At 29.6% G+C, this 21469-nt stretch overlaps 1 protein-coding gene and 1 non-coding gene across 2 annotated transcripts; both read right to left on the minus strand.

Annotated features, from left to right (window-relative positions):
* Nucleotides 1-2391: 2391 nt before the first annotated feature.
* LOC109792192 (uncharacterized) lies at nt 2392-8603 on the minus strand. Its single transcript, XR_014428522.1, has 2 exons — nt 4859-8603; nt 2392-2626 (listed from the first exon to the last, which is right to left on the minus strand). It is a non-coding gene; the product is annotated as an uncharacterized LOC109792192 (transcript).
* Nucleotides 8604-18318: 9715 nt separating this feature from the next.
* LOC109789173 (RNA-binding (RRM/RBD/RNP motifs) family protein) lies at nt 18319-21469 on the minus strand. Its single transcript, XM_020348069.3, has 4 exons — nt 21218-21469; nt 19652-19720; nt 19416-19522; nt 18319-18816 (listed from the first exon to the last, which is right to left on the minus strand). The coding sequence occupies exons 1-4, from the start codon at nt 21387-21389 to the stop codon at nt 18724-18726; spliced, it is 441 nt and encodes a 146-aa protein (XP_020203658.1). The 5' UTR covers nt 21390-21469; the 3' UTR covers nt 18319-18723.

The following is a 21469-nucleotide window of genomic DNA, read 5'->3' on the forward strand; positions in this document are numbered from 1 at the left end:
TCCTTTTCGGTAAAGAATTACGATTAGTGCAATATGACATAAAGATAACAAGAACATGATATAATAATTGTAAGTTATATTGAGATTGTTGCAGTTACAATCTAAACCCAACATATTTAAATCCATTGTCAATTATCTTTTTGCATATCAATTGTTCTATTAAATATCCTTTCATACTCTTAATACATTTGACGCTTCAATTCAATTGTAATTTCACTTAATTAATGATGAATAGATATTGAAACAAACCCATTGACAATGATATTTACTCATATGGTCTACTTATTAAAACTGTACAATTGCCAATAGTCTCAAAAGAGATTAACAATACTCTCTTTTCTACTTCACTATGTTTATGAGGGATCAAATGAGCAACTCTTAAATATATTTGGAATGATTCGATTTCTCTTATATATTCTAGATTTTGAGATGATAATATATATTACCCTATTGTCCTTCATTAATGTGAGAAGTGTATTATCTTTTAGACTTAGATTTGGTATCACAAAATGAAGCATGAATGGATCTTTTCGGGAAGATGCATGATTTATAAAACCTATGATGAAAAAAGGAAAAAGTTATGCATCAACAGTTTACATTGCCATTTAATCACTTCACAATACGGTGAATTTGTTGAATTTTTTAATAATTACTTTAAAAATAATATAAAAAATATTTTTTTATTAATTGATAATATAAAAATTGTTACACTAATAGTTAGGAGTATAAGCAAGTCAAGTTGGGTCAAATTTGAACTATTTTAATCATTTAAACTTAATTGGGCTGAGTTGGATTGGATTTGTGATTTTTTTTAAGTAATCCACCCCAACCCATCTAGAATCTGGCTCAAGTTGAGTAATTAAAATTTAATATATTCCAAAAAAATAATAAATAAATAATCAAAAAAATACATACACCATTCAAATTTAATAAATGATATAAAGTACAAACAACAATTACAAATGTCTTAAATAAGAAAACATTAAGTCACTAATTAACATATTTGTTACATTTTTGTTTTGTGAGTTAGTAAGGAGTTTTATCGGTGAGTAACTCTCGCAAATCTTTAACTTTTAAGTTTCAATAAAAAAAAATAAAGGAGATAATAGTTGAAGTAACTTAAAAGTACTAGTATTAATAAGTTAAGTTTATTAATAAGTGGTAATAGAATAGATTAATAGTTTAATATGTATTTTGTAATTTGATTTACATATATTGAGTTAGATTGGTTGTTCGGATAAGAAATTCCTTTACATGATGCCCAACTTAATTATAATTGAATAACATAAAAATTATTCAACTCAACCTAATTGAACCTAACCCAACTTGCAAAAAATTAATTGGGTTGAATTTAGTAGTTAGAATTTGCAAATAGATCATTATTCACTTAATTTTTTTTTATTGATAATGTATGACCATTAAATTCAAATGACAATATTAGATATATAATTGAAGCTATACATGAAATAATCAAAATTAATGTGGGAAATTACTTTAAAATTATCTTAAAAATATGAGATTCCTAATAACTAAAATAAGATTTAAATAGCCAGCATACCAATTTAGCTAAAATAATCACCAATTACCATACAAATTTTGACATATAAAGGTTTAAATCAATTTTTTTCTTTATAGACTCTAAAAGTATATAATTCTTTTAAAATAAAAGTATACTATTTAGCTAAATCGATTTTTTCTTTGTAGACAAAAACAAGTAGTGTTTTGATTGTATTTTATGAAGTATTCCAAAAAACAAGAGTCCTAGCTATATCGCCTAGTTATGTTAATATTGGTTGTTTATATATCAATTGTGTCTTAAGCTTTCAATATGGTTAGGAAAGGCATAGGGCTTCGTGTGCATGAATAATATAGTAAAACAAAACTACTAGTATTTTGTATTCACATAATTTGGTTTCATGTTGAATTCCATGAAATGCTTTCACGATATTGTGATAATTGGAACTCGATCCGTTTTTTTTTCTTAACTATATTATTATTGGTATAAATTACTCGCTAATTTTATTAATAACTAATCTTCACCAAAAAAAATATATAACTAATGATTATTTTTAATAAGTTTTTTTTTCTAATCGTATTCCTTTTCATTCACAAGATTTAAAGTCAAAATCATGTTTGAAAAGACAGAATCCAACTCTCCTAGACCATCGACTTGTTAATTGATTATTGATACACAACAAGACCAAAGTGGGAAACATTCTAGCTGAAACAATAATGCATATTGAATCCGTTTAAATACAAATTTAGAAGTGTTTTTTTTTAGAATTTTTTTAATAAAAAATTATTCTTTATTTTTTATTAAAAAAAAACTCTCAAAAATACTTCTAGTTTGTATTCGAATAATTTTTGTTCCAAAGGAAACGACTACCAAGGTCAGGAAGAATTAACCTCTTAATTTATAACCAAGGGAGTGATATAAGAAGGCTACTTCGTTCAAAATGCAAATTGCAAATTTTAACAACCTTTTTTTGTTTTTTTTTTTTAAACCTCAACCCAAATAGTTGGTATATATATATACACTTTTCCTTACATATAAATCCAACTCTAATGTTAGAACATAAATGGCGTCGGAGAGAATGTTGGTATGAGCGACGGCATCGCACCTGATCTGAAAATTAGACCAAAAATAAAGTTAATCTGTTAGTGGCTTCCCCAACAAATTAAAAGTTCAATTAATATTGAATAGAGAAATATATATAGAGAGAGAGAAAATAAGCAATATATCAATATGTGTGTGTAGATGGAAGTTACTATAGTCAAAATTTGAACCACTAATTTCTTAATCAACGATCACTTTACACTTTATTCTCCAATTATTTCAAACCCATCGATTACAATATTGATTAGTAAATACTACAAGAGTATTGCAAAATACGAATGGCTTTGATAAGACAAGTAAAAACTCAAGATAAGAACCAAGTATTTCATATGCATGCTACATATGTAAAGCACTGATGAAGTATATATTAATAGTCTTTCTATTATAATTAAGCTTTGCAAAAATACGAATGGCCATGAAATGACAAGTGGAACCAAGAATCTCATACATGTTACATATGTAAAGCACTGAAGTATAAAGTATTAGTATTGGTCTTATTAAAATAAATTAATAGAAATATTATAACTTGTACACTTTTAAATTATCTAAAATAAATATATTGCCCCAACCTCAGTGCATCATGATTCATAAATCAAAAGCTTTCTTCCTTTCTTTATTTTCTCCTTTCCCATTATTTGTGTGTTTATTCGTTTGAGGAAGCATCAAATCGTTGCCTCATTTTTTTTTTTTCTTTTCAAAGAGTTAGTATTTAATTGCCATGTAATATATATATGCTTTCTTTTTATTTGGAAGGACAAGCAACGTTCGCATACGAAATTGACTAATAATAACTTAACTTTCGAAGTGACAAACTAGCCTATAAAACTTCTTATCTTGTTATCTACGAATGAAAAATTTATCTAATCTTTCATTGATATGATCTATAACCAATAACACTTGGCAATCATGTCCCATCAAACAATGAAACATTGAAACTTGCAAGTCTTACTTAACGTGTCAAAATTGTCAACAACATATGAAAATTCTTCTCTATACGCAGTTTTATAAATCGGGAAACTAGGAAAAATCTTAAAATTAATCTTTACTGTATTGAGTTTCAAATGAGCGAGCCATGTTATATGATGCAAAAAATATTTGCACTAAAACAGACGAATATTATACAACCAAGAAAAAGTGAGTAATGAGTATTATTTTTTAATATTACATTGGTAACTTTTTGTATTACAATAATTGATTCAATCAATTTCCCTTTTAAAAATTCAATCAAAATAGTAAGCTATTAATTTGAACTTTGTCGTGAAATTTGGATAACTTTGAATGAGTTGAAACTCCGCTATCATCACTAATATATATCTTGAATGCATAAAATAAAAGTTATCAGAGTTATACAAAACAAAAGTTGCAAAAGACACTAATAATCGTACTATCATATATAACACCAGTGCAACAATTGGCAACCACTCATGATCAATACTAATAAAAAAATCTTATATTTTCAACACCCTTAATATAAGACTTAAATTCAATTCTCGTGATTGTACACCAAACAAATATCATCAAATAACTCCTAGAAGAAAAAGTTATCTACCTACTTTTAAATTTCAATTTTATACCAGCTAATGTTTAGTATTAACATAGCAGCCACGGGCCCACTATTAATATCCTTAAAAAAAACATATTTTTTTTTCCATAAATAATTGTCACTCGGACAACAAAGTAATTAATGAAACCTAACGTCAGTAATCATCAATCAATTTTTATTTATAATTTTTCTATTTTTCTATCCAGTAGTTAAGATACGACCTGATTCGTCTATGTAGAAGTTCAACAAATTAATGCTCATAAATGCATCAAAATATTATTGCATAACTTTATTCAACAGTTCAATCATTTTAAATGAGCCAAATCTATTAAATATCCGAGTTAACAAGTGAGAAATAGTAAAATTTAAGATAAATCATTCTATTTTAATATTTCTATACCATTAATCATTCATAAGTTACTATAATTATAGATATAATTTTTAAGATAATTATTATATAGATAAAAAATTATATGCAATAATAATTTGTAACTCACTTATAATGTAACATTAATCGGTATATAACGCTACTTTATTAATTAAAAAGTTGGTAGAATTCACTTAAAAGTACAGTTTTACCGTTAAAGATAAAAATCCTTTACAATTTTTTTTATTAATAAGCTTACAGTTTTCATTCAACTGTAACGAAATGTAATCCGTTAAATTAAACCGCCAAAAAAGCTATTACGTTAACTGACCCGTAATTGCTGTCGCTGTAACTACGGAGGCGAACCTTCCCGCCACCGCCGCCGGGGCTCCTCCTCTTCGCATCCCTTCCGGTGGAGCTCGCCGAGCTGGTTCGAGGACTTTCCCTCTCCCTGGGCGAGTCCTCCGAGATGGGTCTCAGCGATGGCCTCCACTCTGCCGAACCCATTCGCTGTTTCTTTCGATAAGAGCGACGAATGAGTACGGCAGAAGGCGTCGCTGAGACCAGCGATGTCTCTTCTTCGGGAGGTCTCGTCAATACTGGCTTTGACTCACCCTGTACGGGCGAGCCACAGCAAGCGACGAACTCCAGAAGAAACCTCATTTCGAAGGCTTCTTTTTTCTTTTTCTTCTTTGGGCAATTTTGAGGAAAGAAAAAGAAAAGAGAGAAGGTGGGGTTGGGAGGCAAAGAGAGGTTGTGTGGCGTTAGGGAATGAAGAAGAGGGAGGGAAGAGAGTCCATTGCTAATATATTGAAATTGAGGGGAAAATGAGAGAATGAAAATGGGTTTGTTTGATTTGTGAATCGCCGTGGTTTGCAGTGAGGGAACCAATTTTATAGCGAGAGATGCGCCACGCTATTCTCCAACGAGCATTTGTCGTTATCCGTTACCTGTAACACTTTGCCTATTACTAATCGTGTCCTTAGGGCACTTTCTGCTGGCCTCATATTTTTTTTTTATTTTTCCCGATTTAATTTTGCTTCATTATAGAAAGAGAAAATACTGAATCTAAATGTGTTTATAATCTAAAGAGGGTTTGATAATGTTGGAAGATCATTATGAGTTATAAATATGCTGGTGTAGTGTCCACAAATTTAAATAAAGAGTAATGTTACTTGGTATGGATTTTATTTATAAAAAAAATATGTAATAGAGTTGTTGTCTATTTTTCATTGGTTGAAAATTAAATAAAAAAGAGATAAGCAGAGAGGAATTTTACATAAAACTGCAGAATTCATGATATGGGCTTTTCTTGTTTTCTTGTGTTTTCGTTACATACTATTAAGCATTTCTCTTAAATAGATAGAGTTAGTACTAAAATGGGTACATGAAAAATTTAGGTTGAATTCTAGATACCATTTATTTGCAAATGTGAGATATGACTTTCACTGATATAGTATTATTTTAACACACCATGTTGACTCTATGTGTCTTAAGTTTGATACTCGTATCATTTTTATAAATTTTTTTTATAAAAGAATCTACTAATGCATATTTTATATTGTCATACTATTAATTAGCCTATATGTTTTTTAAAATTTTATTATATAATTATCTTAAAATATTATACTTCACATAATTTTTATTGATTCACCCTACAAATATTTTTAAAATAACTGAATTCTTATAAAAATATTAAATTGTTTTAAATGGTTTATTTTAGTAAAATATTTGCTTTAACTCGTGAGTTGAATTCATTCATTTTTGTTTTCTTTATTGTACCACATAATATTAGGTGAATTCGGTGTGTTCTTTAAAAAAATATTGAATTCGCCTAATACAATAACTTCAAGGATATGGTATAGAAATAAACAAGAAGTTAAAGGTATCAAAATATATATAAGTAATTAACTTTTTTGTATTTATTAAAAGGTAGTAGTTCATAATACTAAGCGAGAAGATGAATTGTTAGGGAAATTAGGGATCTCACGAGGGGTGATAACATTTCAATAAAAAAAAATTAAAATTAAAATTAAATAAATTTAATATGTATCCCCAGAATTTAAATGTTATTATCTACTTATTTTATATGACAAGCCATGTTCACATATTATTGAATAGTGTGAGAAGATAAAAAAAACATATACTCAAAGAAAAATATTTCTTAATTTCTTTGGTCTTGCTTTTGTTATTTATTTTTTCTTGTGGTGTTATTTCGTCACTTTTTCGTGTAGGTAATTTCATATAATAATACTTGTAAAGGAAAGCGTAGTTTAACTAGTGTTAACCAAAGTTAAAATATTAATTATGGATAAAATATTTTTTTTCATTATCCATCAATTTGAATTAATAAAATAAAATATTAAATAATTTTAAATTTTTTAAAAATTTTACAAATTTAATTTATGTTATATTCAATTGTTGAATAGTTAAAATTTAATGTAGAACATGAGTTATTAAATGGAATAAATCTATATAGATTTACTCTTAAAGTAAACGAATTCTTTCTCTCTATATATAAGAGGGATCCACTTATTCTTAAAGTAAGTTATCAGACTTACTCCACTCAATATAACTCTATATATAAGAGGGATCCACTTACTCTTAAAGTAAGTCTTCAGACTTACTCCACTCAATAACTCATATTTTATATCAAATTTTAACGATTAAATCATTAAATTAAATTTTTTAATGCATAAATCAAGTCTGCAAAATTTTAACAAAATTACAAATTATTTAATGCTTCATTTCGTATATACACACACCTTCACATCTCTACCAACTTTCAACTACTTAATGAATTAAGAGAGATAATTTTAATTAAAGTTATTTTTATAAAAAAATGTAATTAACACAAAAATATTTTTAAAATATAAAAAATAATAATAACACATTCGATTTAGTGCTTAACCTTATAAAAAATAAAAATTAAAAGGCGAGGAGTATCTTACAATACAAAAGATACTCCTCTATTGTTAAATTTATTAATAGTTACTATAGTTGCATATTAAAGCTACTTGGTCCTCTATTGTTTGATGTTTATCTATATATCAGTCGTTTTATTAACACATAATAGTACTATTGTATGCATTCATTAAGGATAAAACCTCCACTTGTTATGACTAAAACCTCAGTACCAATCAAATCGATTTTCAGGTTAAATAAATCATGAGTGCTCAACACCTTTTATTTAAAGATTTGATTGCCCACTTTCAACCTTAAACTTTATTAGCTAATTAGTAATATGTTATTTTTTTTCACAAAAAAGAAATGTCACTAAGCAAGTGGAATTTAAGATTGAAAGTGTGCAAGTGGAATTTAAGATTGAAAGTGTGCAATCAAATATCCATTTCATTGAGGTGGTTGTCACCATGTGACCCTAACAATTACTGTATTAAACTTTTCACTATAGCCTATCAATAATCTTGAAGCCATTAAATAATTTAAAATAAGAGTCACGTAGGTTCGCTATTGAATAACTTTTAAAATCCACGAAATGCTTGAATTTAGTTAATTAATGGATAATTTTGAACTCAAATTTTAGATATGTAAAACCATTATTTAAAGAAAATTTTGTTCTTTGTATAATAATCTTTTTTAACTTAAGGATAATTATATCTCGTGTAGGATATATTTGGTCTCTAATTTACTAAATTTTTTATTTAGATTATATTAATAAAAGTAAAATTCTAATTAAATTCACTTCTATACATTAAATATGATTAATCATATTGTGTGAGAATGTACATATTGACTTCTTTTTAAAAGAGAGATTATTCTGTCTTTTTATTTAATGAGAGGAATTTTAAGAATTTTTTTATTTTTTCAATTTGTATTTATGATTATTTCAAAATTACATTTAATAATTTCAAAATAAACTATCAAAAATTAAAAATAATCTTGCGTCTCAATATATATTAGTTTTTTTTATAAATATAAAATATAATTTATATGTTTAAAAATATTTATTCATATAAAATTTAAATTAATATAATTTATATACTATGACTATAGTTTTTATTAATATGTATAATTTATTATAAACTTTATTTATATATAATAAACATTTAGTGTGTAGAATATACTTACTAAAATACTAATAATAAAAGAAATAACAATTTTATATTATTTATTTATAATTACTATATCTTTAAATTATGAACAATTTAAAATAATATTTATTTTATTTTGGAATTATATTTTATATAAATATTTATGTAATACCTTGTAAGTTTTAGAAATTGGTGTTTTATTCATCGGTTGGTATCTCTATTTCTTGACTTCACAAGTTATTACCCATTCAAGATAAGCATGAGTGTGTTAATAAAATGTGTTTATAATAAGATTTTTTCCCCCCTATATAGTCAATTCAAAATGAAGAGCCGGGCTGATTGATTGAGCTCTCCCTAGATAAATATTTATATTTAGTTTCTTGCAATTAACACATTTTCTATTTGGTAATTATTTTATTTAATTAAAAAAGTTAAATCAAGAAAAGAAAATAATCATACAAAAGTGAATATTGCTATTTGTAATTAAGAGGCGGAACATGCAACATAGGAGGATTGAAAATTTTCCCAGCTCCCTCCTTTTTTTTATTTCAATTTTTATATAATTACACTGCAATATAAGAAGTTATTATATTAATGAAGATCACGTCATGGCCACCTACCAATTGTATCCATATCATATCGTCACTTTTTCACAGGTTAAGATGGTTGATCATTGATGAGTGAGAAAATAGTTTAATTATGATACACTATGTAAAAGTAAATTAATTTCCTCCCTCCCATTTTCTCTTTCAATTTTTAATATATTTATAACACCAAAAATAGTTATTATTATAATCAACGCTCCTACAAAGGAATAATGTTATAGATATACATATATATATATATATATATATATATATATGGTATATCATCTTATTAATACGACTGTATAAACTGAGTATTAAATAAATTTAATAAAAAAAAATACATTCCCACTTGCAGTTCTGAACTTATATACATCTTAATTTATTAATAATTAATAATAGCCTTGGAAAAACAAAGAAATATATAGTTGAGATTTTATTCGTACTAGACTTTCCTTCCTGTCCCTTACCTTTTGAGGAAGGGAGAAGAGATTCTTCTCTTGATCAAGATTTAGATTCTATTCTCACATACCCAACCAATGAAATTTCATTTTAAGGTCTTGCATGACAAAGACGCAACAATAAACCAACATTCACTCGACCCATTTCCCACCACAACATCCAACTACACATGTACATAAATACAATCTGTGCCTTTCTGATTTCATGCAACCATTTTCCATCGAGAACCCTCGTTCGTTTCTTCAACAAAATTGACATGTCTTGAACAAAGGAATCCCACACAAATTAATCTCGTAGGCAAAACTTTGTCTTGCACTCAGATAAGGTTGAACTCTGAAGCCGCTGAGAAACGAAAACGCATTTAATTTCATCGTTCCAAAGATGATCACCCCATTTCTCCAAAACGATTCTTTTGTCCAAATATGGTGACGAAGCACTCGCAATGCAAAATATCCACTGTTGGGTTACTCTCAATATTCGACAGATTGTTCATTCACGTTGCTTTGACGAGAGGGCATTGCCCTAATACCATTGATCCATTTCCAAAATTGCTTTCGTGGGGCTTTGTTAATTTTGGTTCATGTGTGATGTGGTGATAATAATGTTTGGAGTTAGGAGTTGTTGGATCACGAAATTGCATTGCATGCATGGGGTCGCTTCAGTGTATATATGTGTGATCTTCGTTTAAACATTCCAATCCAATAACGGAAAATAATAGCAAGAGTTCATAGTTAATTAGAAAATATCGAAGCAGCCAACATTTGAAAGCAACAACAATAGTGCTGACAAGAGATGATGAATTGAGAGAGGGTGTTTAAATTCAATTAAGATCGCCACAATTTTGCATAAAACGAGATCATATATTATAATTTATGTCTGTTGACCATGTCAGAGTTATCCACTTAATATCTCATAATAAATTAGTATATATTATGCATTAAATAAAAAAGATATATGTGCTGCATGTAGCCAAAAAAAACCATGTGTTTTGATTATTTTTAGCACTTCTATTGTCAATTTGTCATTACACTACTACAAAAATTGGATTTAAAATTAGAGTTTTAAGATCGATTAAAAGGTAATCGATCTTAAAAGTGACGCAATAGTAATTTTGTAAATAATATGAACACTTTTAAGATCGATTAAATTTTAACCGATCTTAAAAGTACTTTTAAGATCAGTTATTTTATGATCGATCTTAAAAGGTATGTCTAACACAACTTTTAAGATCGGTTACAAAAGAATCGATCTTAAAAGTTGTATCAGACATAACTTTTAAGATCGGTCATAAAATAACCCATCTTAGTATGTAATATACAAAATCGGTTCTTAGATAATCGATTTTAAAAGTATCGTCATAAACTTTTTATCTTTCCCTTCATTCTCATTCTCTTTCATTTTTTCTTCCATTCCTTTTTTTACTCTCTCGTGCTCTCATCTAAGGTCTCCAACTTTTCATTTTCTTTGCAAGACTAATATATTAAGGTAACATTCTCATACTCTTCTCTTGTTTCTACTTTCATTATTGATTTATTCTGGCTACTTTTGTTGGTTTATTTTGATAAATTTTGAATTTAGGGTTCTGGAAGGAAAACGGTCTGTTCTACAAGGAGAACGGGCCGTTCTCCAAGCATAAAATTTTATCTGAGATTAATTAATTATAGTTCTGACTTCGCTTTTTCTTATCTGAGATTATATTATGCAAAATTACATAAAATTTGATCATACTGTATAACCTATATATATATATATATATATATATATATATATGGAACATATTAAGCGAGAGGAAATTTATTATGAGAGATGAGAGGATTAAAATATAACCCTTAGATTAATTTGCTCTTACTTGATTAAATTCCAAATTTTCTCTCACTTGATTAATCTAAAGGTTATATTTTAACTAGAGCCGTCAAAAATGGATCGTGGCCCGTGGGCCAACCCGGTCCACCTTAAAACGGGCCGGGCCGGGCCAAAATAAATAACAATTTTATGATAAATTAATAAATTTAAACCCGACCCACTTTTACCCGGCCCACTTGGGTTGAACCCGTGGTGGGCCGGGCAGCCCACCAGCCCACTTATTTTTTTTATTGAAACAGAACAGCCAGCCCAAAAAGCAAGTTAACAAACATGAGACAACATAAAGTGAAAACACTAAAGTCCAAATTGTAAAACAAAAACAGTCAAAACTCAGCTTCACGAAACGGGACCACATCGCACTTCACTGCTTCAGCTTCACGAAGGCTCTGTTTCACACTTTCACTGCTTCAGTTTCACTAAAGTTCCGCTTCACTGCTTCAGGTTTCAGTGGTTCACGAAGGTGCCCCTCTACATTACAGGTTTCGTTTCGAGAAAATCAAATTACCCGTAGATTGATTTGCACTGTAGGTCATACCACGTGCAATTTAAAGTTTATGGCCTTTCATAATTCATGTTAGTTCACTATAGTATTGACGCACTCACAGTGGAATGAACGAGTAAGAAAGGTTCCATTTTTGTTTCATTTATATAATTTATGTTATTTGAAATTTTAAATTTTGTTTGTAATTTTTTTTTAAAAAATTTTGGTGGGTTGGTGGGCTAGCCCGTTTGACCCACCAACCCGTGGTGGGCCGGGCCGGGCCAAAAAAATTCTGACAAAATAAAAAGTGAGCCGGGTTGGGTTGACCCGTTTTTAAGGTGGGTCAAAATGGGCCAGCCCACATGAGCTGGACTGTCCCGTTTTGACAGCTCTAATTTTAACCCTCTCATCTCTTATAATAAATTCTTTCTCACTTGATATATGTTCCTTTTATATATATATATATATATTGGGTACTACATAATATATCATATTATTGATAAAATAACATGTCGGCAATCTTACAATTTCTATTGCTATCATAAAAGATTTAATTTAGGCATTATTTTTTTTCCGTGAAGAGTTTTTTTTTATACATTTCATTATAGAAAAAGTGTTGCATAAAATTTGATCGTATACTGTATGTTTTTTATACTATACTAGAAAGACAAAAAGCATTACGTATTTCCATTTAATTATTTATGTCAATAGAATACTGTACAGTTATTATATACTAAAATATTTTTCTTATCTTTCATAATTTTTATTTATATATTTTTAATATTTATTTAAAAGATTAAAATTATCTCAAATAAGTATACACAAAAATAAGATAAAATAATCGTTTTAGATTAAAAGGGTGGGGCCATTGACATATATTTAACATTCCCAATTATCTATCCCTGTATCCGTCCACCCTTTCAATTATTTATAATTTTAGTTATCTAATAAAATACCTGTCTCCTTTTTTGTGTATTCATTTATTTATATTTCCACCCAGTTTCGATTTACTAATTGTAGTCCTATTACACATTTAAATTTTTTAGTGATTTATTTATTGATTTTAATAATAGTTTATTTATTCTTTAATTGAATCAATTTAGTTTACTTTCTTCATAAATCACATGTATATTTATTTAACTATTTTTTTAATCGAAATATCTTTCCATTTATATTTGTTTATATAGTTTAGAAATTTAATATATATATATATATATATATATTGATATTCTTTTATTGACTATTATATGAATTTTAATATTATTCAATTAAATGATATTTTTTCAAAATTTATTATCATATATATAATTTTATATTAAATCAAAATTTGTTATGTTATTTATATTTATCAAAATTGGCATAATATAATTTTTTAAATATACTAAAATATAAATAATTTGACTATTGTTTTATTGATGTTCAATTAAAGAAAAAACCTACATAAATTCAAGTTACATATCATAAAGTTATAAACATATAATTCAATTTTTGGATGAAAAAATCACTTTTAGTATAAATTTATTGAGGATAAAAAGAAAATCATACGACACAATTTAATTATATGTCATTCTTGAGTTTAGTTGTAATGACCCAACAAGTCATCATATTTAGTATTAAAAAATTGACGTTAAACGGAAGTTAAAATATGCATAAAGTAAAATATATTAATATATACAATATATAAAATTTAGTACATATACTATATATATCATCACTAAAAACTTACAAAATATCTTCTATACAGCCGATCAAGGACTCCTAAAATATTACTCTACTAGAAGAGTCATACAAAATAGTTATCATCTCACTAGTTAACTGCCTAATCTTGCCTTACTCGCATATCAAGTATGGTCACCGTAGTCTCAATCACAAGAAAAATAAGGGTAAACTTAAAAAAGATACAACAATACAACTAAAGCAACAAAAACATAGACAATAGTACAACTCATAGCTTACAATATGCTCAACATTTATCAACTTATTCATAATCAATATCTCAACATACGTATATTATATCAACAACTATTGCATCATTACATATGTCAACTAAGGAGATCTCCTACAACTGAAGTGAGCAGTTTAAGTGACTTGTCCCTACTGAATCATAGTGTTAGACTTATCTCAACCAAATCAGGTATAAGATAACGTTACCTCATAAGAAAGCCAGGTACAAATAACTTAATTTGATTTCTTAAACTTTGTCACTTAAACAAGAAAGTATAGTATTATGTTAAGGTAGAACAATTTGGATGTGGGCCTACAACAATATTAACTAACTTAACTAAATCACATATAGTTATCTTAAAAAAAATTCCCAAAATTCACACCAAAATTTTGTATTGATATATATTAAATAGATATACACTCACATATATTATATTTATATAGTAATTACTATTTTTTTATAAAAGAGGGAGTCCAAACATCCTAAACATAACTTCAACGGTATGAAAAGCCTCATTACATCTTGCGTAAGGAAATAAATGCACCCAACAGTTGGCCTAACTAACAAACGTAAGCCAAAATGACGATTTAGGAGCTATACTCACTAAATAGTCGATGACAATATTAGCTTTCCTAAAAGTATGTAAATACTAAGTAGTCCTGTCCCATTTCCACAACAGGTTGAATCTCACTTCTCATTCATTCTGGCAACTATTTCATCAAAGTCAGAACAAGAACGATGGAGAGTTGTGTGGTTGGCTACTAACTGGACAATCTAGAAGCATAGGAATAAATGCATCTTTGAGGGGGGAATCTTCGACAAACACGCCATCACGAGAGATATATTGCATATATCCTGGCAATGGCTATCTTCCTTTTCTAAAAACTTTAACATTCCATTTGCATTATGGTGTAACAACCCAGGTCTCGGCATGTGTGTGTGAAGCTTAGGGGAGAATCAACTTCATGGGTAGATGTTGTTTTGTCACAGGTGGAAGAGAGTAGATGGAAGCAAGAAGGGCTGCAAATCACATTTACAAGATTGGTTAAACCATAACGGGCTTTAGATCACAATAATGACAAATTCAATTGGTTAACGGAACTTGGACCTCGAGAGCTTACTATTATTTGCAAAAATATATTGTTTTTATGTTCTCTCGTGTAAATGGATTTGGATACCCCTTATACCTGTAATCTAATACACAATTTTTAGCTGTTCAAAAAAACATAAATACTAATCACCATAGACCTAAAAGGATGGCATACATCCACACTTTTACTAATCAAGCACGTAGCATATGCAATAAATTTTATGGAGCTTTCTGACACATGACATGTATCAACTTCACTTAAGCCCCCTAGTCGCTCTAAATCCATTTGTCATAATGCCATCATGAACCATCTTCCAAAGGAAGTAGCTCTCTCTTGGGTGCAATTCATTTTTCCAAAATAATTTCCAAAAAGAACAGTTGGACACATTCTCCTCTCCTTTTAATAACCCATATGGTTGTCTTGGTAGACAAACAACCATCTGGTGTTAAAGACCAAATGAATCTATCTTCTCCCAATGTTTCATTTGGTGGTACAAGACCCAAAATCTCAAATAAGATATTTTGGAAGCTCAATGAGTTTATACCTCAAATAAGATATTTTGGAATCCACCGTTGCACATACTCCAAATTCCATAGTTCATTGATTGTTACATATGCAAAAACAACATTGTTGGTTTCATCAACAAATAAGCATTGAGGTATAAACTCATTGAGCTGAGTGCCCGATGGTAACCACATATCTTTCCAAAAGCACACCCGGAGCCCATTCCCAACTAAACCACCTTCCTCTAGTCATCAATGAATCCCAAGTCGCCGTAATAGCTCTCCATACTTCAATCCATCTTTCTACTTCTCCACCATAGGCATATTTGAATCACTACATCCATATTTCCTACGTAACACATGGACTCATAGTGCATTTGGATTATTAACAAGATCTCATCCTAGCTTCATGAGTAATGCTCAGTTAAACATGCAAATCTTTAAATCATTTTGGCATGCAACTGGCCGACTAATGGTCATGATCCATTTTTTCATCCCTAATATCAATGGTTAACATATTATGTTAATAGTCAATTTGTAATGTTAAGAATCAAGTAACTGTAATAGACAGTCAACTAACATTATGAAAAAATGTACAAAAATTTGAATGTTGGATGAATATTTGTGCAATTTAAAAAATTCTTGAAACCGTTAATCATAGGTGACAAAAAGTGTGATTAAGCATAATAAATACAAAGCACAACTCATTGTTACTATTCAGAGGAGAAAAAAAACACTCAATGTTGATTTGCACTCAACATGAAAATGAACACAACTTGATTTTATTGCACTTCATTCCAAACATATAATATCTTCCTATTTATAAGATTTATAAGACTCGATTCATAGTATTTCATGTATTAATTATTTTTTATTAAAATACTCATAATTAAAATATGTTATCTTAATTCAGTAAAATACATTAATTATAAACTTATTAAAAAAACATACATTCTAATTGGTTAATTAATAGAAAACATTCTATTAATTAAGAGAGAAACAATATATGTCGCAGAATCTAATTAGTCGAGAGAAAAGTATTAATTAAGAGAAAAAAGTAATATAAGATAGTTTTGGGAAAAAATATAAAAATAGGACGAGTTTATTACTTTCAACTAGATGAATTACTTTTTGCTAATCTTGGTAAATTAGGTATTTATGTCTTATGTATAAGAATGGAAGTAGTACTTTGGTGAATCTCTTCTTTATCGGTTATAGTGATAATAACAACATTAATGTAGAGTCAAAGTTGACCTTGAGTTTTTCAATGTTAAAAAAAATGACAAATCATAATTATTGAAATATTTACAACAACTCCCAAACTTGAAGGTACGTATTTACATAATTAAATGTACACATACTTAAAAAACTGACTAAACATACTGTACATTGTACAAGACTACAAATTATTCTTTGAAATCACTACACAATTGCAAAAAGGGAAAACAACAATAGTGACACTTTAGGAAAGTTCGCAACAACTAACAAGTGAATATTCCCGGTTTGATTTTGGAGAGGTCATAAGAGAGAAATTAAAAATAAAAGAAAAAAATTAAGTAACTTATTTATAATTTATATTAACACAGAGAGATTTACAACTAGAGAAATAGAAAGAAATTTTTTTTAATAATATATGACACTTTGGTACATCTAGTTATAGGATTTCTAGATTATTCCTATAGCAGTTCAGAAGGGTGTAGTTGGCACAATAGTAGAGGCGAGTTCGTTCGGGAGCGATTTAATCCTTCTTAAGTTAGAATATGAACAAGCACAGGAACTCATTAAGAAAAATCTTGTGCATCATTTTATTACAGGCAAAGCTCTACAATTGCATTAAGAAGTATTTAAAGTTTGGGGAAACTAGGAAGACGTGTTGATCTTTTAAAGCAAGTTTGTCTTTCATTGTTTGCGATATAACACTTTGGCAAGAAAATGAAAATGAGAATGATATTTTGTAACTACCATTAATTTTTAGAAAAATGATTTCTATAGCCGTATCAGACATGCATCAAATCTCGTTAACCTTACAAACCATTATGCTGCAGCGTCTGTCTAGTGTGCAAGTTTTAGTTTTCATGGTTCTTTCGTAAAGATAGAGGAAAAAAAAAAAAACCAATTGTCCTAGCATGCCGAGAAAGTTTCGTGAACAGCTTTCAATGACCAACTAGCACCTACAAATTTCAACCAATATTGGGGATATCCATTGGTTCAAAAGAAAATTAAAATATATTTTTAATCTCTATCAAATAAGCAAATTTTAAGTTTAATTTGTATAAAAAATTTCTTTATTTTTCATCCATTTAAAACTTAAAATTATGATTTTAATCCTTATTATGTATTCTATTTTAATTAATTATGTATTCATTAAAAAGTAATGTAACCACTCCAAAGTGATACAAATGAGACACTTTACCTGTACGAGGTACTTTTAATTTTTTTTTTATAAATCTTTAAAATAGGTGATATATATATATATATATATATATATATATATATATAATTTAAAATGATCACTAAAAAAAATAGTGACTTTACATTTTTAAAAATATGAAAATCAAAGAAAAATATTTATCAAGGACTAAAACTAAAATTTACTTATTTTATGAAGCCTAAAAAACAATGTTTAAAAATTTTATAAAAATGAAAAACAAAAAAATTCCAGAAAATCAAAATCAAAATCTACTCATTTTATAAAGACTAAAAACATGAGGAAAAGAAAAAAAATCTAATATTCATAAATTGTGAGCATGATCCTGCAAGACTTGCGATGGCAACCATTATATTCAGCAACAATCAGGTGCACGAACCAGTTAAAAACAGCCACAAACAGTTCAAACACAAATAAACTCCCAGAAAAGAAATGATTACATGTTTGCATACATCGTAGGCTATAATCATTTTATCTCGTTTCAAATATAAGGGATACCGGACCAGAGTAACCCCCATGGATTCCAGACATCGGCATCAGTACTCTAGGACAAAAATGAAGCTACTTTGAAGTAACCATAACCACATAAATTCAACGCTATCAGTGAAATCTAGCATCAACAATGTCATAAGTTATGCTTCCATTACAATAATCTAGAACTTTTATATGTAATTAAAGACACCCGACCATTCATGCCCTTGAAAATAGTACTTTATAATTTGCAATTGCTATTTGAGACAAAACCAATTCAATGAGGCATAAGAATGTTTCAGATAAATAACAGGAATCACTGCCGGCCATACTGTGGAGCATTATTTACATTTCCCGGTGGGGGTCTTGGTCTCGCATACTCCGCAAATATAACCCAACCATCCAAAAACTGCAATGCATTTGGGGAAATATCAGCAAGCATTACGGGAAAAGCCGCAGAATGTTTGGTAAGAAAAGCCAAAACATAAAGCAACCACACTATCATATTTGTAAACAAACAATACCAAGGTCTCCTGAATACATTAAGATGAACAAGGCAATACAAAATTCATTAAATCAACAACAGAAAACTATTGATGAATCTCACGTTCAGAGTTGCAATGTCAAACTATGCATATTCATACAAACCTAGAAATCCATGCATGATTTACAGGCTCACGGTAGCTAAGGAGCAGATAATCTAAATATTGGAGAGTTGAATGATTGTTGATTTCCATGTCAAGTAGGGGAAAATTTGAGAAATCTTGAATTCAAAGTTCAAGCAAGAATGATGAGATTTGTGCAAACTAAATTAAAATTGAGAATTGTGAATGCAATACTCTATACTTCTTTGACGGTATTTAAGCATAATTATCTTAGATTGACATACTAAACTCTTGTTTTGAATGAATATACTCAAGCAGACACAAACCCAAGACAACAATGTTCTGAAAGGAATTTCCGTGTCTCCCCATACAGGAGTAAACTTTGAGGTTTAATCTATCTTACCTTGCCATCCATGCCTTCAATGCCCTTCGCGGCGTCTTCTATTGTGGCATATTGCACAAAACCAAACCCCTTAGAGTAACCCGAGACTCTATCAGTTACCACCCTCGCTGAAAACAGCAAACAGAGAACCATTGTGTTTCAGAGTATATTTTCAAGATATTACTACAAAGTATTAAAGCATAAACAGCTGAAGAAAATTTTCACTGTTGAAATATGCCTAGAGGTGGAGAACAAACCGTGAACAACTTCACCAAACTTCGCAAATTCTTCCCGAAGCCTATCTGTAGTAGTCCGTTTGCTAAGTCCTAATAGTAAGATACATAAAAAATGAACATAGTCAACAACTAAATGTTACAAGAGAAAAGGAGGTAGCTAAAATGATGACACATTGCATGGATAAAAGGCTTGATCTAACAAATTATGTTTTGGGATAAAACATGCAAGAGACAATTGTATGATCTATGGCATTTCCAAAGAGCAAAAATGAAGGCCATTCCGCCCTACGAATTTGGTGTATCAAAATTAAAAGGCGATGCCTTGGTGGCTTAACAACTACAGTGCTTTACTGTGCATTTTTTTCTTGACTCACCAAACCAAGTGATTAGAGCAAGCACGGACTATATCACAATGGGTAGAATGACAATACAGCAATCAATCAATGGAACTAATTCTAATCCCTGAATTGTTTTTTCCAAGGAATATGCTTCTTTGATTTCGGTTGGTTGATCATTGTACTCATCTCTGAGCAAAAACTTCAGCATGCATTATGGAGTGCTCCTTTCTTGGAGGCTTTCTCCAGCTTATATCATCTCTCTAACCCCTACTTTACACAACTCATCCATCATAATTAAGAAATTAAAGGATTATAGCTCCTCAAGTTTTTACTCACCTCTATTGGTCTCTAGGCCATTTTCAGATGTATTTTTTTTAATGTTTAGAAGCCCCATACACCAGTTGAATTCAAAGACACATGGATTGATTCAAACATGCATAGGAAAATGTGCTAACTGCAAAACGAACACACTTCAACAGTTCAACTCTTACAGTGTATTTTCCAGTTATTCATCCCTTCAGTTTCTCACTCTGTTCTTCTAACCACCAAACCTTCTTCACCAACCGAATCAGCAAAAGCTCTTTCCAATGTCAACTCATTTTCTCATTGAGTAAAAAGATTAACAAAAGTTTCATTTTTTAGATCGATACACCTCACATTGCTCCTTCACCAAACGCTTCATACTGAGTCGTGACAATCTGCCTCAGATATGGTATCTAGCCTACTTTTGCAGTGTAAGGTTTTGTGTGCGTAAAGGGAGATAAATGAAGTCATAACAATGTTATAGTAACAACAAAAAGTATACACACAACACAACACAACACAACTCAACAACTCACCTATTCTAAAGCTTCTAAAACATCAATTCACAGAAGAAGAAAACATTAGCTCTTTAAGCTAGAAGTACTGCAAACACGAAACCTAGCCGCTTCTATAGCGTCTATGTCATTGAAAATTCAGAACCATACACACGAGTAACAAAACCAATGAGCATAATATAATAAACAATCAAAATCAGACGATAACAACTTAACTCAAACTCCAAACCTTAAACTCGTCAAACCCTAAACCACGCACATTCAATTCACAGTCCACACCAAAATCTAATTATCTAGCACCAAACGTCAAGACCGGAACTTTCCATTGTCGTCAGATCAATAAACGGCAACAACAATAAATAAAAAACAAGGCCTTAATTTAATTAATTAAAAGTGAAGAGAAATTAAGAGAACGAGAGAGAGAGAGATACCAGAGACGAAGAGATTTGTGTTGGGCTCCGCCGTGGGGCGGGCGGGGGCGGGGCCGGCGCCCGAAGGCGGCGGAGGAATGAAGGGGAAAGAGGGAGAAGAGGAAGAGGCGGAGTTAGTGCAGAAAAACCGCCGCAAAACGCGGGGCGCCGCCGCTGCTACCCTGGTGGTCATGGGCGCGGGTTTAAGCAAAAAGTAAAACCCTGGTGAGAATGAGAGAGAGTGAGGCCAAAGAAAGGAGAGAATATGAGTAT

This window comes from Cajanus cajan, chromosome 8 (assembly GCF_000230855.2).
Source record: "Cajanus cajan strain Asha chromosome 8, NIPB_CcT2T_4, whole genome shotgun sequence".
Taxonomy (NCBI): Eukaryota; Viridiplantae; Streptophyta; class Magnoliopsida; order Fabales; family Fabaceae; genus Cajanus; species Cajanus cajan.